This window comes from Megalobrama amblycephala, linkage group LG5 (assembly GCF_018812025.1).
Source record: "Megalobrama amblycephala isolate DHTTF-2021 linkage group LG5, ASM1881202v1, whole genome shotgun sequence".
Taxonomy (NCBI): Eukaryota; Metazoa; Chordata; class Actinopteri; order Cypriniformes; family Xenocyprididae; genus Megalobrama; species Megalobrama amblycephala.
In genome coordinates this window covers 33,208,322-33,226,772 of record NC_063048.1, presented here as the reverse complement: position 1 = coordinate 33,226,772, position 18,451 = coordinate 33,208,322, and the positions used below count along the sequence as shown (strand labels likewise).

The window sequence follows — 18,451 nt, the reverse complement described above, 5'->3', positions numbered from 1 at the left end:
TTATCACCGTCTTGTTTGTTTACAATTGCGTGACTGTGATGAGAGGGACAGTCACCGCACATGTTCACCTAAGGCTTTGTCACTTCTGGCTGTCTCATGAAGATGATGTAATGTGATGTGGTGTGCGGCACTGCTGCTTTAGTACATATTTTTACACGTGTATCCTGCTCAGCGTCTCATGAGAGAGCATTTTGGAATGTATGTGAAGAACTCCAGCGGATCTGATCCACCTACACAGTCGGAGCTGTCGGATTACGCTGCGTCATCTGTGTTTGAACAATAAGCCGTAAGAGAGAAACAGCATTGTTTATCTATTTATTCAGGCAGGTCATGCTGCCTGTTCTTTGGGTTTGACTAATCATGAGTCTGTCTTTTGAGTTTTCTTTCTGTTGGCTTATAATGCACTCTGCAAAATTGTAGGAGTGACAACTGTGATTAATTGTGGGTATTGAATCCTGTACGGCGTGGAGGAGTCACTCCTGATGGTTGACATTTTGGCATCTATGGCCATGTTAAAAGAAACATGGCAAAAGTTTAACCTTTTAGCTGTCAGATTACCAAGATAACAGCAACAACTGGTGACAAATTGTCCAGTTTTGTTTGTTTTTGTTCTTTAAAACCCATTTAATCCCATGGGTTACTTTTGTGAATGAAATTTAGTGTTTAGTTTGAGGGGGCTAGTTGTTAATGTTTTCTTTACATAAGCCAATTAAAAATGTTCACATGACCAGAGCAGGTTAATTTTTGCTCAAAGCTCCACAAAACATTCATGTAAAGCCTCTCATAATGCAGATACCATTCAAAAGTCTGGGATTAGTGCTTTTTTTAATATTATTATTATTATTATTATTATTATTATTATTATTCTTTCATGCAACAAGGAAGAATTAAATTGATCAAAAGTGACAGTGAAGACCTTTTATAATAAAAAAAAAAAAAAATTAAACTTTGTTCAGGTTTCTGACGGTTTCCACAAATATGAGGAAAAACACAACCATTTTCAACATTGGTGATAAGAAGAAATATTTATTGAGCACCAAATCAACATATTAGAATTACTTCTGAACAACCATGTGACACTGACGACTGTTAATGGCTACTGAAAATTCAGCTTTGCCATCACAGGAATAAATTGTTTTAAAATATGTTAAAATAGAAAGCATTCATTTTAAATTGTAATCATATTTCACAATATTAGTATTTTTTTTTTTACTGTATTTTTGATTAAGTAAATGCAGCTTTGGTGAGCATAATTTTTTTTTTTTTTTTTTTTCACAATAAAAAATCTTACATACTGCACACTTTTCAACAGTAGTGTAGATCTACCACATATTGTACATATAATGTTTAAAACATCTGTTTTTATTTAATTCATAATATTATTCCGGCTCATGCTCACACGGCTAACCCCCGTTTTTAAGTACGTTATTGAGTCCTATTATAAAATTGCAGATTTTTTTTTAAATTATTGGTACATTTAGTTGAAATAAAGAAATTAATAAGTTGTTCATTTAAAGGGATAGTTTACAAAAAAATGAAAATTATCCCATGATTTACTCACCTTTTAAGCCATCCTAGGTTTATATTGCTCTTCCAAGCTTTTTAATGGTAATGAATGGGTCTCCTGATTTTGAAGTAAAAAAAAAGTGCACCCATCAATCATAAAAGAAATCCAAATGACTCCAGTGGTTAATAAAGGCCTTCTGAAGTGAAGCAATGGGTTTTAAAACTTTATAAACTAAAATAACTAGCTTCCGGTAGACGGCCTACGCAAGCTGACTTGCGCCAAGAGTAACTTCTGTATAAGTTCTGTATAAGAGTTCTGTATTGCACACTGCAGATTTGGGTTGTCACTGCCTGAACTGTTTAGGAGTAAGAAAATTGTTTTAGTTCTCAAACTAAAATAACCAAACTGTGTGGGTGCAGAACTGGATTAAGCACTCAGAAGAGGAGTGACAACCGAATTAAGCTGCAGTGTGTATGTGGCCTGTATCCGTACAGGACAGGATTAAGCACTTACAAGACGACTGACTTTCTGTCTTTACCCTGAGCCAGAGAAGTGAACTGATAGAGATAAAGAGTGAAAAAGAGTGGATTTTATTTTATTATTTTTATTTGGAGCTGTGCTGTCGAGAGGCGCAGTAAAGCTGGGAGGATTACGGAGGTAAATAAAGCGTGCTCTCAGACAAAGCCCTGAAGCACAGCGTCAGGGACAAGGGCCACGATAAGACCCCTCCCCTACTTTAATTCTCTCCCGTTGTTTCATTTCTTATTTACATTACGTACAGCCGGCTTTTCCCTTTTCCATCCCTCGGAGCACGATAACCAAAAGAAAGAATTATGAAGCACATAAAAAATGAAGAGCAGGAAGGAGGAAAAGCAAGAAAGAGGCTTTGCAGCGCTTCTTAGCATTCTGTTTGGCAAACATGAGCTTGAAGATGTTTTCAAGCTCTCATTTTTCTATCCGGCTTCCTGATTTGCTGAGGCCATAGCTCATAAGCGGCTGCCAGAGGAGGAGGAGTGATTAGCTGCCTGGTCAGTTGTGGTATTTGCGTCATTTGATTTTTGTTTTGTTTTGTTTTGTTGTTGTTGTTGTTGTTGTTGTTGTTTTTTATTTATTTAATTTGAAAGTCCCCACAAATGAAAGCGTCTCGGCGTTTACTGGTCAGAAATCTTCATTGGAGTTAATTAAATTATTAGTGTGGGAGAGAGAGGAGCCTTTTTTGGCTTATTTCTTGAAATACACAATTGCACACTGTGTTCAGTGTCAGATTTTATTGTGCAGCTAATTAAAATATCGTCTTTTTTTTTTTTTTTTTTTTTTCTTCTTTCACCCAACTTCATTCCAGTACATACAGCTATCTGTACTCCCTGATTCTTGATGCCACCTCTCAAATTATTCTGGGTGGTGTGTGTGTGGTCAGGACTGCTGCGGAGTCAAAATATTATATATAACTCATCAAATGCATCTTAAATGAATAGTTCACCCAAAAATGAAAATTGTCATCATTTATCCACCATCATGTCGTTCCTAACCTGTATGGCAAAAGGAGACATTAGGCAGGATGACAGTCTGTCGCCATTTACTTTCATTGTATAGAATAGTTGCAATTAAATATTTTTCAATTAAAGTTATACAGATTTGAAACTACAGAAAGGTGATTAAATGATAAATTTATTCATAGATGAACTATTTTCAAGTTCAAGTGTGAACCTCTTAGTGACTTTAGCAGCAATATTTGTGTATATGCAACATCCTGTTTTCTTAAAAAAAAAAAAAATCCATAGTTTCTGAATGCATTCTAATCTCTCTCCTTTACTCTTGTTTTTCCAGTATAATTTTGTCGGGAGAATACTTGGCCCTCGTGGACTCACGGCAAAGCAACTGGAGGCGGAGACTGGCTGCAAGATCATGGTGAGAGGGAGGAGCTCCATGAGAGACAGAAAGAAGGTGAGATACACAGAAACATTTGATTTTGAGATGATAAAGATTTACATTTACTGATATTAACAACAATAACATCTGTAAAGTTAACTAACACCTAATTTATACAGGGACAATTTAAATAGAGTACTGTGCCCAAATTTAAGTGGACAGAGCCGTGCTTCAAACACGGCACAGTTAGATGGAACTGGATTAAATATTTTGACTGTTGCAATCCCAGTCGGACTTATGAAAGCTGCCTGATTCATAATCAAGCACTGTCTGCTGTTTGCCAGAAGAGAACTCCCAAGGTTTTTTTTTTCTCCATTTTTATCACCTGTTTGTTACCTGATGTAACCTGTTGGAGTTTGGGTTCCTTGCCGCCGTCGCCTTTGGCTTGCTTAGTTGGGGACACTTGACACTTGATATTCAACAAAGTTTTTGATCTGCCTGCATTGGCAATATTGTATGTGAACGGAACTGAGCTGGACGATGACATCACTGTTTTCTCCAGTGCTTGTATATAGATAAATTAACTAAACTAATAACTACTGATTTTTACAATGGAATGAAGCAATACTGAATTTACTTAAGCAATGTTTAAATTGGTCTGTTGCATGTTGTTCTGATCTGCACTGTCCATTGGGCCATTGTCTGCATGGTTCATTTTGTGAAAAAATGGCACCACATAATAAAAAAATGGGGCACCAGCACGACAAAAATTGACACAGCAGTAGGATGTGTCGAACCAGCTTGGACAAATGTGACCACTTAGTCACAATTTGGATCTTCCTCAAACCCCTCTTCCTCCTTCACAGACAGCGTTCTGCTGACGTTAGCCATTTGGAACCAGTTTGTCCTTAATGAGCCAATTCACTCATTTGTTCTGTCCAATGTCTTTTTTTCTCTCTTCAGCACACTCACAGTTAGCTTGCAGCACTCCGGCTGAGGCCCAGTTCTATTTCAGGCCTGGCTGTGGTGGTGTGGGTGTCAGAGAGAACAAAAGCACATGGTAGACGCACTGGAAAGTAGGACTCAGATCTTCCCTTACAGTCTCAGAAGAGACCCACTGTATGATCAGCAGAGGAAGAGCTAAAGCCTGAATGATGGGAAATTATGGCTTCAGGTGTGAGTTATGTAGCACAGAGACATAACAGTACTGCCCCGTCAGCTCTAGCAGAGACTTTCTGGAGGGTTGGGAGAAATGACATTTGTACGTGTATCTGCTCAGCACTACATGCTGAAAAATCAGAAGAAATGGCTGATTCTGTAGTAAGCAACTGAGCTGATTTAATTCTAAAGTCTTAAACAACCCACAGAGACCTTTTTGCCAGGAATCAGCAACATTTGTCTGGTCTAGTCTTTCTCTTCGTATCTCTGTCAGCATCCCAGTGGAGCTATTTTATCAGGAAATCCCCATCACTGTGCATTAGCATTAACACACACACCTGGGCCCCAGCTGTGCTTCTCTCTGGAGAAGCCATATGTGTGAACTGAAGGGCTTGATGCAGAAATGGTTTAATTTTTGTTTTTTGTTTTTTTCCTGAAATATAGTATTTTGTGGTTATGTCTTCAGTTGCCCTGCTGAATGCAAAACATACACTGTCTGGATGACTAATCTTTTACTTGCTATAATACTCTTCAACACAGAGATTGATCTCTCCTGCTTCCTCACAGAGTTTCTCAGAATATTCTCCTGACTGACTCTGTCATATCCTTTTCCACCGAAGTATGGCTGATCCTTGGCTGGGGTACCTGTGAATCTCCTCCAATCATTTGGTCTGCCTAAACCCTGCCCTTTCCTTACAGTCAACTGCAAGCTCTCATTCATCTCATTCAGATCTGCCTCCATACAATCATCAACCAATGGAACCAATAGAAAAACCCTTACCTGCATTTATTTTTTGATAATTTGTTTCACTAAGATGTAGATCACAATACAGAAAAGATCTGTCGCTGCTTCAATCCATCATGACTTTAATTCGACGACCTTTTGCAGTTTAGAGGCTGAATAATTATAACAGACGGTGATTTTTGTCTAATAAACCTTGATGGTGAAGAGAAAAATGCTGTTGTGTCTTAACGTTTCAGTAGTGAACGAGAGATACGCACACCGAAACTGACAGTTGTGATTATGGTTAGACCTATCTAAATAGAGAGACTTGAGAAGGAGAAGGGCTGAGGGGCTGAGGGGGTTGTTTATTTAGCGTCCATTAGAAAAGCTGTTTTTGTCCTCTAAATAATTTAAGTGCTGCTGCCTCTGGGGACTGAGAGAGCAATGGAGATGGAGAGAAATGGAGGGAAAGAGAAAAGAGTGACTTAGAGACGAGGTGCAGTGGGAGTCTTTCTCGTAATACAAGGTTTGGTTCCAAGTCATTTGTAGGGATGCAACGGTAAAAGGAGTTGTTTGTTAGTGATGTGTTAAATGTTTGCTATGAAAGGTAAAGGCGTGGATCACCTGAAGCCTCAGGCGAAAATTCTTCGTTAAATCAGACTGACATTTTATTTAACAGCTCCCTAAAGGTGGTTTAACCCCATTTAACCTCTCAAGAACTGCATACACACCAGTTCACACAGCCTCAAGAGACACTACGTCCTCACGTTGTTGTGTGTGTGTGCGTACTGAAGCCGATCTCAAGCAGACGTAATGGGTGAGGACAGGACAGACAAACTCTGGATAATAACCTGTCCCTCTGTGTAGCCTTGTCCTCTGATCAAACACTGTTCAAATTGAGGACTCTCAGAAACCTCTCAGCATAGATCAAATGTAACAGACGGCCACCCTCACCGGAGCATCACAGAACCTCTCCAGAGACGCACAGTAGTCTCTCTAAAGCTTTTTTCTCTTCTGTCCTTCCTCTCTTTTTAGTTTTTACTCTTTGTTCTTGGTTAAATTGAGTCTCCTTCCTTTTTTTCTTTACACCTGCATTACTGCTCAGATCACAATAGGAAATAAGTTCCTTAAATTCGCAGTGTTGTGACATTTGTGGAAATAGTAAAATTTTTTCATATTGACTTGCATCCGTGTTAAACGGTTTATCAAAAAAGATGTAGGGTGGGTCTATCCAATGATTGTTGATTGGATAGAGGCAGATCTGAATGAGAGTTTGCAGTCAACTGTATGGAATCGGTGGGATTTATGCAAACTAAATGCGAATGCGAGTTTGCAGTCAACTGTATGGAATCGGTGGGATTTATGCGAACTAAATGTTTGGAGAAATTTTAATAAAAAATGACAAGTTTGGTCCTTTTTAAGCTATTTTAAAAAATGAAAGTATGAAAAAGAATTTTTACTGGTTAAATTGACTGTGAATCAATTGTACTGTACTAAATTTATTTTATATAAAATATGTATTTTACAAAATAATTTTTACTCTAAAATTGATATAAAATCAAAGTCATATCTAACCAAGTAGTGTTCCAAAGTTGATATTACAAAAATTGACGTTTACATCTTTGTTCCAAAAATGTCTGCCACATGCCATCCATGTTCCATTGAACGTTTTTGATGCATTCTCCTGTAACAAATTAATACATTTTTGTCCAAATATCACTTCTATCACAAAACAGCCCCCAAATATGGAAGCTTGAGATTCAGACCTTTCCGACAATGTTTTGTCAAGATTAGAAAAGTTTTGACTATAAAGTATTAAAATAAATTTTGTAATATGAAACCCGACAACATTCACTAAGGAGAGGAGCCCGCTTAAAGATTTAAAGTACTGTTTCCATGGTAATGTAGTGTCCGATTTCAAAACGGTTTTCACAGGATGAATTTTGAGTTTGAGCTTTCGAATGATACCTAATTTATGATTTACGATTACTAAAAAATGTGATGCAAACAAAGGCAATAAATAAACCGCGCCAAGCATCCCACTAGTGGGATGGTGACAGTTAAAGCATTGACATTCATGTGATTAAAGTTAAATGAAAACACTTTAATTAAATTAATTAAAGGTGCCCTAGAGCCAGTTTTTACAAGATGTAATATAAGTCTAAGGTGTCCCCTGAATGTGTCTGTGAAGTTTCAGCTCAAAATACCCCATAGATTTTTTTAAAATTAATTTTTTTAACTGCCTATTTTGGGGCATCATTAACTATGCACCGATTCAGGCTGTGGCCCCTTTAAATCGCGTGCTCCCTGCCCCCCGAGCTCTCGACTATAATAAGTGCATTTACAAAGTTCACACAGTTAATATAACCCTCAAATGGATCTTTACAAGATGTTCATCATGCATGCTGTATGCATGCGTCGGGTCATGTGAGTATAGTATTTATTTGGATGTTTACATTTGATTCTGAATGAGTTTGATAGTGCTCTGTGGCTGTTACGTGGCTGTTACGTAACAGTCGGTGTTATGTTGAGATTCGCCTGTTTTTTGGAGGTCTTTTAAACAAATTAGATTTACACAAGAAGGAGGAAGCAATGGTTTTTGAGACTCACTGTATGTCATTTCCATGTACTGAACTCTTGTTATTCAACTATGCCAAGGTAAATTCAATTTTTGATTCTAGGGCACCTTTAACATTTGATGTGCTAAACCTTTTATTTGCAAAAAAAAAAAAAAAAAATCTCAGATTGAAACTTGGCTATTACCATTTTCTTTTAGTGTGCGCATTTGTCTGAAGAGCCACTTCTTAGGAATATCTTGTGCTAGTTTAGTTGTTTCGTAGGTATGTGCCAAGAATATGAATGTGAACAATGTTAGAATCTTCCTCATGTTCATTCAAAAGAGCCTCCTTGAACCACTCTCTTGCCCATGTTGGTATTTTGAGCTTTTTTTTTTCCAGTCAATTTTCCACTCCTGCTAAACAGGTGCCTGTAAACTACTCCACCCGGCACAGCTGTTCAAGAATGTAGCTTGAGTTCAGTCTGCTCTGGTTGATATGAACATTATTTATAGGGTCCTGGGATTATTTCCAGCCAGGCCGACTGCCAGTGGAATCGAACCGGTGCAGGGTGAAAACTTTGCATGGTTTATTTTGCTCTGTTGCTTTTGGTGCACATACAGTCAGAGTGACAGTTCGGACCATATGCACATGCTAAAGGTTCACAGACCCAATCACATCTCCTGACGAGCTGCTTTTGGATTCATTCTTGTACTTTTATAGGTCTGTCATCACATGTCTCCTGTCACATGCGGGTCGCCCCTCCGCTGGTTTCGTATGTCGGTAAACAGAATCTTTGCCCTCTTCAGAGGCTTTCAGGTTGTTCTCCCTTCCAGGCGCTACCCGCCCCTCACCCACCTTTAGAGGACATGGAATGACCTTGCTCCTTGATGGGCAGGGGTGGGTGGGTGTGTGTTTACAGTCCATGTCTTTGCTCTGCTCTCAGCTGAAGGCCTCTCTCCATACATGGATCCCAAAGCTTTTTGTGTTCACCTTGAGAATAATGCAGTAACTTTTGCTTTTAAAAGTACTATGTACAGTTTAGAGGTTGACCCATAGTGGAATTTACCAATAACAATAACTAGGTTAGACCTCACTGGCAGATAACCAATTAATCAACCGATAATTTTTTAAAAATGGATACTGAATGAAAACAAACATAAAATTTCAAGTAAAATAGTGCTGAACTTCATTACTAAATAAATAAATAAAAAATATAAAACCTGTACTGGACCATGAAAATGTACTGTAATTTTTAATTAAATGTATAAATATTAATAAATTAATTATACCATGATCATTCATGTTAGTTCACACTACATTAAATAATGATAAGAGATTTAAATTTTAATTTATTAGGCCTAAATGTTTAAATGAACATGATTTAGCAATGAACAATTCTTCTACAGCATTTATTAACCTTAATGTTACAAATGGACTGAACATTTGTGTTGCCATAAACTGTTACCATGTTTGTCTGTTTTTAAAAGGTAAGGCTAATTGGTACTTTTGGCAGATCCAAGTATCCTTTCCTGTGTTTCTATTCATAAAGGATGAATGGGATCATCAGTGCACAGTTTGAGAGCTTCTGACTGGTCAGTTGACATGAAGCTGAATTAAAACGTGTGGATAATCTGTACATTATTCTTGTGATTCCCTATGTTAGTGATGTCACATTATGTCACGGTATTGACGATCACTATATTTTAAAAAGTGAAATTGTTTTGTAATACTATTGTAATATTACATGTGTGATTAATATTGTAATTGTTTTATCTGGTTGACACTCCAGCATAGTGGGTATTGCACCTTAATGCTGGTTGCCAACACAAAACTGGTGAATTTGATAGCATTATTTTTTTTCTTTCAAAATATCACAATGATATCTTTATCGTGAATTCTTTTGGCAATAATAATTGTATAGTAAAAATCTGATATTGTGACAGCCCTAATGCACACATTCACAGTGTATTGTACTTTGATCATTGTCATAGCAACAGTATCCATGGCAGTGGCGTGGAAAGCGGTGTGATAGGCACTCGACTGGGTCTCAGTCAGTGTATTAGTAAGCGTGTCAGGTGGACCTTTCTCCTCCTTCCCGCTGAGATCCACCACTCTGTGCTCGTTTGTGAAGCGGCATGCTAATTGAGGTGTCTGACTGAGCAATGATCTGAAAGCATCACTGGAATCATTGGGGGAGGGACAGATGCTGACGATGTACTTGTAATCAATGTGAACAAGAAACGTTTAGGGCCGGTCAAGTGGTCTTTAAATGACTTCCCTTGGAATCCTGTCTTTGTGTTACTGATCATTTCATGCATAAGAGGTGTGCGATGGGAAGTGGATATGCCTTTAAAATAAAATGTTTTAGCATTAATTGCTCCCTACAGAATCTTACTGTAGCTTTGCTTGTGATGAAGATTGAAATGTATACCAGAGCTTGGTGTCCCATATTACTCAGTTTCTCTCAATAATCCTCCAAAGAGGGCTTATCTTTTTGAGCAGGTTAAAAAATAGTGCAAGTGAGGATGAACTGAACTGACAGGCTCTTGAGAGGTGTTGAAAGCTTGGGTGGTGGGTAATTGTTGGCTTTAGAAAAGGCCCACCCTCAAGAGTGAAAAACCTTTATCGTTTTTTTTTTTTTTTTTTCTTTTTTCTACAGTTTAGCACCTCCAACTGTTCAGACAGCTCTACTGTAGCATAATGGCCCGCTGTTAACCCAGGCCAATCAAACGGTCATGCACACCAACTGCAGGGCATTTTAAATGATCACCAGGAGAATTGTGCTTGTTGCTTTGCCCGTTCTGCTTAAAATTGAAATATTTTTGGCCTCCTCTTCGATCAGTGTGTTAGAATGCATTGGACTTACACTGATCAAATAAACTGCAGCCTTTTATTTTTAACCTGTCAATTTGCATTTGGCTAATATGCAGAGGTTTTAATTAATAGTTTTTTCATTTTCCCTTTTTTTGTGAGATTTCATTATTTATTTGATTTGCTTGTATTGCTGCTCCATGAAACTTTAGTGTGTTCTAAACAACATGATTATAATAAATTTGTGGGAATAAATAAATAAATGTAAGTAAATTTGTTTTTGGTTTTTTTTTATTACATTTTTAGTCTTTTTTTTTTTTTTTTTTTTTTTTTTTTTTTTGTTGGTGTGATTGCATGCAGCAGCTAACTGACTAATTGTGAATATGGTGGTAAATATTCTACTCAGATTCCCAGCTTGTGTTAATGTGTTCTGTGGTAATAGCTGCTGTTGCTGTTTGAAGAGCAGCAGTCTTTAACTCACTGAGTCTACATCATAGTGCTGGCTGTCATCTATGGCAAGAAAGTGTCACACTCTCTCACACTGACTCAAAGTTTGATGCCCTGTTAAAAAAAAAAAAAATCCTGTCACTGCTGCTACTAACATCTCTCTCTCACTCTCGCTCTCTCTTTCTCTCTCTCTCTCTCTCTCTCTCTCTCTCTCTCTCTCTCTCTCTCTCTCTGTTTCTCAGGAGGAGCAGAACAGAGGGAAGCCAAACTGGGAGCACCTAAATGAAGACCTGCATGTGCTGATCACAGTGGAGGACACACAGACACGTGCCGAGATCAAGATGAGAAGAGCTGTCGAAGAGGTCAAGAAGCTACTGGTGCCTGCAGTAAGTTGCGAACACATTTATACTTCCTGAACGTACTTGTGGTAGTGAAAGTGATATGTTACAAATGTTTTGACCTCTGAGATCATCTCCACAGACTTGCCCAAGGCTTGTGATTTTGATGTAAGGCAACAGTGTTGAATTTGGTAAAACTCTCTATCATGCTTCCTTTTCTGGGTGTGATGCCTTTGTGCATATGGGGTGGATTTTAATCCCACCCTTGACCCCTGGCTTCAGTCTTCTGCTAGATTTGATATTTTTACCTCAGGCTCCCAACAGAGAACAAATGGCGCTCTGCAACCTGCTTCCCACGTATTTCCGCCCCATTCCACCTTTCTATTCTCCGCTCTTCCGTCGGTTTCTGCAGGGGGTGGGGGCGCTTATGTCAGGGTCTCTGGCTCCAGGCTGTTTTGCCTGCAGCGAACAGAATGGCTGGACAGCTGCAAGAGCCTGTTCCCTATCAGGCAACATGGTGGAAAGGCTTCGACCTGCTGAAACGCGGCCAGAAGCAGCCGTTCCGCCCAGCCATGTGCCTCTCACTTCATTTCAGAGCGGGACACAGTGTCCTGGGCGTTCTCTGACTGCTCTCAGGCACTTGCTTTCTCCTGTTTCTTTTTGTAGGTTTTTTTCCCCATCTCTCTCTTGGCCAGAAATCCCACAGTTTGCCTCTTGTTTGGGAATTGTTTTTTTCCCCCTCCTTTATGCTCAATTCTCTTTTGTTCCATTTGAGCAGGGAGGCCTTAAACCTTCCACACACATGCACATGAGTACACACACACACACACACACACGCTAGTCAGAAAGAAAACAAACATACACGGCCGGCTGAGAGTGTGTGAGTCATTCTGTACTGTGTGTGGGTGGAAGATGAGTAAATGGCTACATGCTCTCCAAATTTTCGCACCGACCCTATGAACCCCTGAGATCAAAGTCATCTTCACTGTGTATATCCCTCCATTGCCATAAACACACACACAAAAAATGCTTAGGGTCTCTGGTGGCCTGTATTTGCTCTACTCGTGTATTTCATTCAATGTTACACAACACTTTTGGTATTTTATACAAAACTAAAAACTAAAAAAATTCAGAACAGATTGTTTTTATAGCATAGATCCAACATACTGTACATATTTGTATCTCATCTTTTAATTTGTTTAAAGGGATAGTATAACCAAAACTGAGAGCTGTCATCATTGCTCAGCCTCATGTGGTTCTAACCCTGTATGAATTTTTTCCTTCGGTGGAACACAAGAGAAGAAATATTGAAGTTTTTTGACCACATAATGACAATCAATGTGGTTCAGTCTTGTTTTGGACCCCGCTGACTTTCATTTTGTGGACACAAATGTTTTTGTCCATTTGAACCATTATTCTAAATATCATCTTTTGTATGAATATGTGTGTGCTGAATTTTAATTAATTCTAAGCATGCTAAAAGCCTCAAATGTGCAAAAAGAGTATTAAGCCTTGGTGTTACCTTTAGTAACACTATTTATTAGGGGTGTAACGATATATCGCAGTACGATATTTCGCGATGCAAAAATGTTACGATATGTATCGTAGAGTGATGGCGATACTTTTACGATATGATGGCAGTCTAATCTTATTGGTTGACGTGACCTACTCTGCAACATGGAGGTGGCAGTGAGACAAGCCGGGTTGTCACCGCATATTAAGGGTGTGTCTCAATCAGCTCTCTAGTTCAGTAAGTGTTTCACCCACACATCGAATCTTGCAAGTAGGTTTAAACTTTTCTCGCGTCAGTCTCTTGCTTGGTCGCGTGAGAAAAGTCGTGGCAACAGCTGTGCTCACAGAAAAGCAAAAGATGCTTGCGATGCTTTGCTTTAAGAAGTTCTGTGGGGCCGTTCACATATTGCGTCTTTTCCGTGTGCAAGTTATTTCAAATGTAGCCACACGGCAGGCGCGCTCATAATGGAAACACCACAATGGAATAATGGCAGCGGTGCGTTTTCCAGGCACATCGAGATGAAAAATTCTCAACTTTTCAGAATGCTGCAAGTGCACCGCAGGCCATGTGACAAGAACCAACCGATCAGCTATGGCCTTTCCGTAACAAAACATCAAAATCTCAGCCGAACAGCTGATCATAGCTGTACAGGGTGGTTTTTATATCTTATCTCCATAAATATATCTAGTAGTAAAAGTAATGCAAGGGCTAGAAATCAATTTATCCTTTGCTGAAACTGCGTACTCCTCTTGGAGAGCTCAGTTCATGGTTGCATAGCAACGGCCGACGCCACGGGAGCGCAAGTGCTTTGGAAAGGAGAAGCGGTGCGGCAGCGCCTTCCACGCGTTTTTAGGCGCGATTATATGAACCGCCCCTTAGGATTCTTAATTCTAAGTTCATGTTAAATTCACCATTTTTTTTTTTTCCAGTGACAGACAGACCTATTCAGCTGATAATTTGAATGGAGAAGGTTTTTATTAAACCTTGAAATGTGATCTTTTATGTACAAGGAAAATTATTGAAATTTGTTAATGTTTTTTAAATAAATCTTATTTGAATTTCAGTTTCATTTTATTCAAAATATCGTGAAATGTATCATATCGTGAACTCAGTATCGAGAAACGTACCGTACCGTGTCGTGACCTGAGCGCATCGTTACACCCCTACTATTTATGATATCAAGAATACTTTTTCCAATTTTATATCAGCCGTTTCTTAACAAGTTTGCTTAAAGCAGTTTGCGTAAATGTTAGAGGATGATTTCAAAGCCTTTGTAAGTGACACACACTTCCCGCTGCCAGTTGGTGGCATTATGACCGTGATTTGCAATAGTTACAACTGTGATCATTGAATAAATTTAAGTAAATGATAGTAGAACTTTCATTTTTGGTTGATCTGTCCATCCATACAGATAAAGTTCTTCTTAAACATGCTTTTTCAGCTAATTCTGTGTGTGGCAGATTGACTCTAATGCCCTTTATCATGCCAAGCTAAACTGGATTAAATGACAAATCGTCCATCGCAGCCCATGCAGTCTTAATGAAGGATATCTTTGGCTCATTTAGAGGCATGAAATTGTCTTATTAAATACATCATAAAACAGACTGGGTCACAGTCTGTTTCCCCTCGACTCTTGGTTTTGTCATTTTAGAAAGGATTTGATTGGGTAGAGCAAAAAAAAGAGGGCAGTAGCGTTTCAGAGCTCTCGGAGAGAAGCTCTCTGTTTTATAAACATCTGCGATATTGATTTTTACCTAACTTGAGAGGCAGCTAGCACATTACCGCATGAATCTGTAATCCTGGCTTGGGCCCTGAAGAGTTGCCACAGCCGAACGGTTCCTGCTCGCAGAGACCAAATTGAAATTTTCAGCCTTGCTCAAGGAATCAGTTCCACACACAGCATTTGAATGATCGTCAGACTCTGAGAGAGTGCATGAACGGTGGGTATGTGCACACACAGCCTCAGAGGCCAAGGGTAGAAGGGGGTGATTGAGAGATTCGGCTCAAAGGCCCTGTGAACTTTTCAACTCCCAGCGAGAGACAGAGGAAGGGAGAGACACACAGAGAGATTTGAGTCGAAGGTGGGCTGGTAATGAAGGTAGTAGCGAGTGAGAGGATTAAGGCAGTAACGTAATGGAAGGAAAAAGATAAGGATCGAGCCACACTTTTATATGCGGATTGCTTCCCACAGTTCTTCCGCTCCGGTCTCACTTGTCTTTTCACTTACCCATAGTATCGCGCACAGCCTTTCTGCTGTCATTCAGATACCCACCAAATTACTTCCCTCGTGCACTGACTAAGTGCTGCTTAGTGTTGTCATGATAACAAAATTATGACCAAAGTCTTATTTCATTATATGAGTAATTTAATGTTTGTTTTTTAATTATCATTTAATAATCACAATATAGTTATTTAATTTTTTTTTTATCTTGGTTACAAAAAAATAAGCAAAGATGCAGTCAAACAATGACACATTCTAAATAAGAAAGATACAGTGCTTTACTTTTTTCAGGTAGGCTACGAGTGTCCCGTGCCTTTTCTCATTCATGCACGTTTCTTTGTTTCTTTTTTTGTAATGCGCTGCACAAATATATTTTAGTCCCTGCAGGGAGAGGAAGCAGTGCTCTGCACACACGTCCTGACTTCTGGTGTCACACATCGACGCAAATTAAGAAATGCAGTCATTCTTAAAGTACCGGTACTAATATAATTTCGTATAGTAGCTTTTTTAATAATTTTTTTTTTTATTATTATTTATATAACATATTGGTGTCCACATCAGTAAATGTACGATATTTCTTTTTTGTTGGAGTTGTTTTTATATCTACATCGTCAACATTTAAAATTATTTATTTAATGTTAGTAGGGGTGTAACGGTACACGTATTTGTACCGAACCGTTTTGGTACAGGGCTTTCGGTACGGTGCACGTGTGTACCGAAGCATTACATTGCAACCAATATTCACCACCAATAACCGCAATAAGCTCTGCGTTTTGTTACTTTCGATAAGAAACAAAGTGTCATCCTTCAAATTCTGTCCACGAAATCATGAAGTTTAAACAGAAAATGCCATTTTGACGTGCTTTGATGTGGGGTGACAGATCACTGTACAGGCGCCTCAGTTCAACCGGCAGCGCGAGCGCGGAGCGCAAGTGAATGTGTTCATCTCTTCCTCCTTAATACTAGTTACAGAATAAACATGAAAGAACATCTGAAGGTATGTTGCAAGATTCAGTACAACTTACTGAAACGGTCATATCTCATGTAATCGCTCATTCAGTGTTTCAACGGTGGAAAGACATCAATGAAAGCTTCCGTATTCAACAATATGTCATGATGCATTTACCTCAGAAAAGCCATTCAGTGTTCACAGCTTGTTAGTTCACTAGAGAAATGAACTCTTTCGCTTAATATATGCACTGTATTAGCCAATATATTCATTATTTTACTTAACCTTTTAGTGATATCCTGATTAGGCTATTTAATGTATGTTTAAATAAATCTGATGTTAAAATAACAGCCACTGTGTAGAAATGATTATATTTCAACAACGAATTGGAGTAAAAACATTTAGAAGTTAATGCAAAAACTGCCTTAGGTGCAGCTTACAGGTTTGCATACAATTTGTTATTTGTGTGTTGATTATTTTATCTAAAAATAAAAAGCAATTGAATTTAGGCTAATAGTTTGGGCTTCTTTCAAGGGCTCCCTACATAGTTTATAGCATTAGCAGAGATCATTTTTTTTATCCTTAAGAAACTTTTAGTTTTAATTTAATTTAATATATTTAAAGACAAAAACACAATTTGTTCAGTAAACCTCTGTTTAATAATAAAAAAAAGCAATTTTATGCTTAGTTTTCTCTCCACCTGCTGTACCGAAAACTGTACCGAACCGTGACTTCAAAACCGAGGTACGTACCGAACCGTGAGTTTTGTGTACCGTTACGCCCCTAAATGTTAGTGTTTAAACTTTTTGTCAGAATTGGAATATCTCTTATTATTTGTGTACATTGATTTCTATCATTTATTATTTATTTAAATATCTATGTCTGTTGCATCAAAAGCAGCTTGTTATGGAATTAAGTTACTTTTGGTTATTTAAATATGCTTGCAAAACTTTCCCGGCATGAGCATCAGCATCATTTAGGTGGAAAAGGGTTACCAGATGCTGGTCAAACAGTTTTTCTCTCCCTCTCAATTTCCCATACCCCTGTCCTCTGTGTGCCACTTCACTGCAGGGACATCCTGTCTTTGTTCGTGAAAGTGCTGACACACACGGTGATGTATAAAACTGTGACCTACAAAACACTGAGCAACACAGGTCTACAAATCTAAATCTTTTTGAGTTAAAATTCAGATTCAGAGCTTCACACCCTGGCCCACCGTCATATTATGTTTTACCCGGTTTTGTACATTTCAAGCTCAGCAAATGATCAGTAACTTTAGAAGTCAAGCGGTTCACTCAGTGGGAGCACAAGGCATGGGGGGGGGGCTGATGAATCTTTCTAAGATGACAGTTAAAATGTATTATGTTGTGAGAATTGTGGAACAAATCGCTCTCTGTAAGCTGTGATGCTAATACCCTACTGCTTAACAGAAATAGAGGAAGTTGGAGACAAATTCAGGTGTGGAGTGTGGACAGATTAAGCACTGATTGTATTTAGTAGGGTAAAACCTTCAGATAAATTGCATCTTTGAAATCATGTTTTGTTCCTTTACATTGTTCTCTGTCCAACTATTTTTGAAAAGTTAAAAATTAAAATCAATTGTAAAAATATAGTTTGCTCATCCTTATGGTCATGCATTAACTATGACTTACGTCTGTATTATGAAGTGTTAAAAATAATAATTTTCTGTTAGAACGTGCAGACTCCTTGTTTTTGCTGAATCCACCAGTGAATAAGAATGGCATTGATTAAAAACTAATTGGTGATCTTATCTCTGAAACAGCATTTGCTCATTTCCATTGATGTGGGTTGATTGTATTGTGTTGAGTAGATCTAGTCATGTGTGTACTTTTAATGCACTTGTATCCAACAAGATTAGGCAACATCACTCCATCCTGTATGCCAATTTGTCCTGTAATCATTTGTCTCTGAATTTGCGGACTTGGGTGCTTGCTTTCCCAGTTTCTCAAAGCCGAGGCCCAGTTTTTGAAGACGGAGAAAGCTGCATGGATCATAGCAAGCGCGCTTACGAAGCAGCTCTAATTTCCAGCAGATTGGATGACAAGCAGACGCCACAAACAGAGATGCGCTGAAGTCCAGGGACACGTCTACATATCAGATCCCTGTTAATTTAATTTACTGGTTTATACTCCAACCTATTTGGAGATGATCAGAGAGAATAAAACAGTACGATTCCTTCCAACAAAGTAATTAGCCTCTCAAATGTGTTAAAAACCTGACAAATTGGTTTTCTCGTTAGGGGTGCTAAACCCAGGAGAGCTGCCGCCTGTGATGGGTGTTGTGGATTTAGATTTTTACAAGATGCAATGTGTCAAAGTTGCCATGAGTGATTCTG

General features: G+C 38.5%; 1 protein-coding gene across 4 annotated transcripts in view; it reads left to right on the top strand.

Moving 5' to 3' along the window:
• Window positions 1-18,451, top strand: part of qkia (QKI, KH domain containing, RNA binding a) — an 84,219-nt gene that overhangs the window by 43,744 nt on the left and 22,024 nt on the right. For all 4 annotated transcript variants that reach the window (XM_048191897.1, XM_048191896.1, XM_048191900.1 and 1 more), the window contains exons 3-4: window positions 3,335-3,451; window positions 11,317-11,460. In XM_048191897.1, coding sequence (XP_048047854.1) covers window positions 3,335-3,451; window positions 11,317-11,460 — 261 coding nt within the window. The remainder of the gene's footprint in view (window positions 1-3,334; window positions 3,452-11,316; window positions 11,461-18,451) is intronic.